Here is a 6,583-nt window from a genome sequence, read left to right on the forward strand (position 1 = left end):
CCAAAGATTTCTATCTATCTTTCACACTCTCTATATCTATCTCTATCTCTCTATGTATGTATCTATCTCTCTCTCTCTGTTATACTGCTACTTTCTGTGCCTCTCTTGCTTACACATTGTCCAGGCATTTAGTTTGACTTTGGTTAAGTGACTTTGACATGGGTTAAGCATATCTGCCGGCATGATAACCATTTTTTTAACAGCTCCTTTAAAAAGTGATGCATGCTTGAACATAACATCTATGATTGAGAAATAAATAAAATGACAAGTCCTAATACAAGACTGCAAGAACAGAAAGAATTTACATTCAACTTTAGGGTTAGTCTCTACATGACTCCATGTAATGGTCCTAATGTAGTTACAGAATTTATGATACGGTCCTAACAAGGAGACAGACAGGGAGAGGGCCTTGCCTGCAGTGAACCACATATGCTCAGGGTGAATGGAATGAGACACACATGGAAGGCATGAGAATCTTAAAAGACTCAGGAGATTTTCCCCGCCCTAGATTTCTGTGTTCCTTTATGGACCTGTATCTCCTCTTTCTGGCATGAATATGCTGCCAGAGGTGGGTTTGTGGTGTGATTCTTCTGTGAAATGTGTGATTGAGATGTGAAATTTCTCACACTGTGGTCCTATGTTATTAAGATATATAAAGGAATTTTACGACCTGACAAGGTTGTTGAACCTACACCTCCACCCTCAATGCCACATGGGCTAATTTAACATGTGGTCTGAATGAGTGGGTTTAATATGAGTGTGTGTGTGTGTGTGTGTGTGTGTGTGTGTGAGTGTGTGAGTGTGTGTTTTTCCCATTCACTAACGTATGAAACTGATTGTGTTTAAGATGTGATCCTATGTTAAAGTGTAATCAGAAACCCTGTGCCTTGTTCTATCGGTTTGACCACTGCAGGCTGTTTGAATATCGAGGTCGAGTGTCCCCGGTGCCCAGAGTGGTGCCTGTCAAGCGCCCCCGTGTGGCCATGCCACTCGTGCGCAGGTTGAAGGCTCTGCCCGTCAAACTGCTGGCCAGGTCCTCTGTGCTCCCTAGCACCTCCATTAAACAGAGGCGTAAGTTATCTTCTCTTCCCTTACCTTGCCTCCCTCTATCGCTCAATCCCCCCCTATTCTCCAGTCTATTGATCATTTCCCATTCAGCCGTACGCTTACCCCACTGTTGATTCACTCCACTGTATTTTGATCAATTGCGCTTGTAGACAGTTCAATGTCCTGTGTAAGGGGTTGTCATATACTCAATATAATTCAATTGCAGATCCTTGTTCCACCTGTACGGCACCATTAACATTGTCTCAAGGTGCTTCGCTAAGACAAAGGATAAACACCCCTACCCGTAGGTGGCTCAAAAGTTAGATGTTTAGTTGCATATAAATGTTATCTTACTTGCACAGGAATAATTTCAATATCAGTTAACTGTGAATATTATTGTGTATGTAGCCGTTAATACTGTCTGTATGTGTATGTGTATGTGAATGTGTGTGTGCGTGTGTGTACTGTGTGTGATTCTTATTGCATCTCAGCAGCGAAATCCAATGAGCTGCAGGCTATCAAGTCTGAGCTTACACAGATCAAGTGCAACATCGATGCCCTGCTTGGACGATTGGAGGAAATCACAGAGGACAAATATACAAGCACAGGTAGGCACAAACACATTGAGGCACAAGCACAGGTAGGCTCAAGCTGTAGCTCAAAGCACTTTTAACCTTTGAGCTTCAGGGTCCCACCTCACCTTTCCTCTCTGGCGTATATGCCCAGCAGAGGGCAGAGTTTCATAGAGTCAGTCAGACACGAGACGCCAAAGAAGAGACAGAAGGTCAGATTAGTCCCTACCTCTGCGGTCTCAGCAAATGCAGCCCCACCAGTAACCACCGACCAGACACTGACACTCACAGTTCTCATAGTTCAGTCTGATCTGAGTGCATTGTTTTGCCACTGCAGCACTGTGTACGTGGATTGCATTGTGATGGTGAAATGCATTTAAGCACATAACTTTTGAACTTGATGCCTCAATTTCTATGATATTGAATTTTCTGCCAGATGGGATGTCATGGAAACATTTTTAAATTCTTCACAGGCCATAAATTTAGTAGCCTGGGTGCCAGCCGACTTAGCCCCGCCCACAACATTTGAGGTCGGGAAGTTCGGTCTGGCATTGCTCCGTTGGGGCAGAACTATGGCAGCACCAGAGCTGTTCGTACCAATCAAATTGTCAGGGCAGGTTTATACGATGATGGACAGATGATCAATAGTAACGTTATCAACCACTTCACTAAAGTGCGCTTGGGTTGAATTCGTTTGGGAGAGCTGAGATGTGTAGATTATGCCAGCAAGTCTGTTTTAGAAGACATCGACAGCGCATACATTTTTTTGAAAAAGGAACTGCGAAACGCGATCAAGGCATTTGGCGACTAAAAAGATGTTTTTGACGTCCTTCCTACGGAATTCGGTAAAAGTTTAATTTGTTAGCTGGCCCTGATGGTCTAGGTTATGGTCATACTACATTGCTCTGATTGGTTGTAAGTCTATCCAATTGAGTGAAGAGGCATGTCACTCCCCTTACCCCTGTAACAGTAACCCTATGAGCACAATGTATGCCCACTAAACTGGTCTTGTTTGTATCATGTATTTACCACCGGATGTCTGTATAAGTATATTATGTACATCTATCAAATGCAGACACCTGTTCTTTCACTTCCCCTTCCCACACAACCTCCCCCCCTTCCTATCTCCACCCGGCTGGGCTCCACCCTTATCACTGCTTTCAGCAATATTAAAATACACATTATATCACACACATATCTCTCTCTCTCTCTCTCTCTCTCTTTCTATCACACACACACGCAGATATACATATGTTGATGCTAATAAGGAATTGTGCTGCTCCCTCAGAGATGGTCATTCAGGCCTTGCAGACTGTGTGCTTGCACTTACAACCTTAACTTAAAGGAACACAAATATGTGCGTTTCATATAGCTGTAGTTTAGAACATCACTAATGTTCCACATGATCCCTCCCTGGTGGAGGCCGTCCAGGGCCTGATATGATTTGTGAACTGCTGTTACACATGTTCCAGGTTTTAATAATTTGGCTTGGCCGGGTTACCTCTTTCCCCTCTTCGGTGAGATTGGTCCCTTCGGTGTGCTTTCCAGGGTGGAATGTGAGAACTGGACATGGAGTTGATGTCATAGAGCAACACGTCTCCCCAGAGCCCTGCAGAAAATTGTCACATTTGTTTGGTCTAAGTGGAGCTATTTTTGCGCCGCAAGAAGTGAACGTAACCATTAAAGCTAATCAATTCATGGCATTCTCTCGTCAATATCGAATTGAAATCCCATTATCTCATGTATCTAACATGTTCATTGTGATGTGTGAGATGTTTGATGGAGAAATATGAATGTTTAGGAGAGGACATAACTCATCTGTGTTTATGGCATTAGACAAAGACCTTTGAGGAAGAGCAGCAGTTGAGAGATTTATTAGTGTACTGACCTTGAGCTGAGAACAAACATGGCTTTTTTTCTCTTTATTTTGGGCCAAATCTTTTGTGTCTTGTTTCGTCTGAGCAGAGCTATTTTACTGCTGAATACATTCTCCCTGTGTACTGTAGCTGTGAGGAGCTGTCAAAAGACTTTAAGACTGAAAGTAATTGTTTAATTTTCAAAAGGATGGATGAGGAATACAAAAGATTCTCAGGATTTAAAAATGGATAACTATGAAAAGATCAGGGTTGAGCCTGAATATTTAACTATTCGACAATTCGGATAAACATTCTTTAGGTAGGTTTTCAGTTTTCAATTTTGGGATTCAGATAATTGTTTTTTTTTTTTTTCTAAATGTAAATTAGCCATTTATACACTTTTGAATTGCACTGTTAAAATATGAAAATATATAAACCATTTCAGCTTTTGCGCCTGACATCCCTCGCACTCAAGGCAGTTAACGCCATGCTTCAGTTCACCTTGGCCGTTAAAGGGAAGACCAAAGGCCAGGGGACAAAATACGTATTACAAGGTGACATTAAACCAACAACCTCTCAGGGACTCGGGGACTTGCGAAGGCCGAGGATGTCTTGCCAAACAGTAATCAATGGCCAACTCAATGTCTCCCTAAAAGTATCTTCGTATCTCACCCCACTTGTTGATACCCCTCTTGATAATTAATAAATTGATATCTGACCCATCTACTTCCCTAGATATTCCTACCCAAACACCTCCCCCTACTAACTGAACCTCACAAATAGTCATCACTGACAACTGACAAGACACAGGGGGCCGAGGTGAGGGCTGTCTCACACACACACACACACACACACACACACACACACACACACACACACACACACACACACACACACACACACACACACACACACACACATACATACAAACACAAACACACACAGACACAAACACACACACACACACACACACACACACACACACACACACACAAACACCTAAACACACACACACACACAAAGACACGAACACACTAACACCTCCACACACACACACACACACACACACACACAAACACACACATACACACGAACACACACACACGCACACACACTCAAACACACACACACACATACACACACACGCACACGCACACGCACACACCCACACACAAACACCTAAACACACACACACACACACACACACAAACACACACACAAACACCTACACACACACACCTACACACACACACTTAAGGATGCATCATCTCGTCTCCTTTGCCCTTCCTACTCTTTGCTCTTTCCTTGCTCCTCCTTCTCTGTCATCTCTTCCCTCTCGCTCTGACCACTTCCAATGCACTCACATATGGTGAGGTTCTTCCAACCGAGATATGTATGGACACAAATTTTAGCGTTGTTCAGTGCCAAATGTTAGCTTGCTGTCTTTCCGGCCCTCACCCTGGGCATTTCTCTGTGTGCTAACAATGCTAGCAAATCTTACAGCATTTTGGACACAAACCTTTACAAAAACTGGCTGTCCAGATTTACCCTCCTGGAAGGCACTGTCAGAGTGACCACCTGTACTGTTTGCGTCTGGAATACATATGTAACTACTTATTGTTGTCTCTGTGTGTCTGTGTGTTGTTTTTTGCACATGTTTTATACACCATGTATGTATGCACTGTGAAGGATTCATCAAAAGCTGCAAAGTTTATCCAATGACATTCACAGAAGATGTTTTTGACATGTGGCAAACTTTGTTTGGATGTGGCCATATCTTAAATGATTATATGTGGAGTCTGCATCTAAACAGTTCTTCACATGCAGAGATTTTTGGAAAGAACAACTTTATTTTTAATTTCTCTCGTGCTAAGACCACATTGAATATGATTGATACGGCATGCTTTTTCAGTTTTAGCCAGATGTTAGTTGTATGCATTCAAGGAAAGTTAGAACATTTTATACACATTGTCAAGTTCCAGTTGTCTGGTTGTATTAATTCTCCAGACCTGTAGGAAATTGTGGTGTTGGAAAGACATCCGGAGACTCAGCTATGCATAATGACTTTGAGTCCAGGCTGAATGATTTAATGCAATGTAATAAGAAATGTTTTCCTTGATTATATATCCATTTGACATTTGGTTAATGATGTCAAATGATTAAATGTATACGCATGTTTTTTTTGTGTGTGTGTGCCTGTGTGCCTGTGTGCCTGTGTGCCTGTGTGTCTGTGTGCCTGTGTGCCTGTGTGCCTGTGTGTGTGTGTGTGTGTGTGTGTGTGTGTGTGTGTGTGTGTGTGTGTGTGTGTGTGTGTGTGTGTGTGTGTGTGTGTGTGTGTGTGTAGAACTGAGGAATGACGACTGTAAGAGCGAGGTCTCCCAGGATGACTCGGGATCAGACACAGAAGGGCTCGCAGACGACAGCCAGGCCATCGAGGTGGAGGAGGGAGAGGAGGGGACACAGGATGAATGTGACGACGACATGGTGAGAGAGGAAGTCAGGAAGTAAGAGTGGATAAGTGCTGAGGGCAAGGGTTTAGCTGTGATGTTTCTAAGTGGCCTGCATGGAACTAGAGGTAAATTCTGTCCCATGCTAAAAATGCGTTTTGTCCACCAACAGGAAAACAACCATTTATCAGAAATGGAATCCATCCTGCAATAAAAGGCAAGTTTCAGTTAACAGTAGCCCACATGACATGTGTGTATGAATGTGTATGAATTTGTGTTTATTCCACTTTTGGGGGGCTATTTTTGTGAACCTAAATAAATACCTTTCTAAAGCTGTTCTAAACTTTAGCATTAACGTTTTATGACTTTGTAAGAAGTTAAATTGTTCATCCTTGTTAAAAATGCTTGGCTAAGTGTAGCCATGCCAATTTATTGCCTCGGATTATCAACTTATTTAGTATGTTGTTTTTGTATCAGTTTAATCTGATCTCACATGCACTAGAATTCCTTGGATGAAATAAAACACTGCCTCAAGATGAAAAGCAAATCAATTACTAAGTTCAAAAGTGCCCAATATTATCTAAAGGGTTTAGAAAGCAGACACAGTATGTGTGGCCTTGGCAGTGTGGCTCAACACGTCTCTGCTGTCTACATTACTCTC

General features: G+C 42.5%; 1 protein-coding gene across 1 annotated transcript in view; it reads left to right on the top strand.

The window, feature by feature from the left end:
- raly (RALY heterogeneous nuclear ribonucleoprotein) overlaps positions 1 to 6,136 on the top strand; it is a gene marked incomplete at both ends in the record, with an annotated part of 14,220 nt that extends 8,084 nt beyond the window's left edge. Inside the window, 5 exons of the mRNA XM_080846352.1 lie at positions 914 to 1,071; positions 1,274 to 1,351; positions 1,539 to 1,655; positions 5,820 to 5,959; positions 6,095 to 6,136. Coding sequence (XP_080702478.1) covers positions 914 to 1,071; positions 1,274 to 1,351; positions 1,539 to 1,655; positions 5,820 to 5,959; positions 6,095 to 6,136 — 535 coding nt within the window. The remainder of the gene's footprint in view (positions 1 to 913; positions 1,072 to 1,273; positions 1,352 to 1,538; positions 1,656 to 5,819; positions 5,960 to 6,094) is intronic.
- Positions 6,137 to 6,583: the final 447 nt, after the last annotated feature.

The sequence above is a fragment of the Sprattus sprattus genome, assembly GCF_963457725.1.
Source record: "Sprattus sprattus genome assembly, chromosome: 10".
NCBI lineage: Eukaryota > Metazoa > Chordata > Actinopteri > Clupeiformes > Clupeidae > Sprattus > Sprattus sprattus.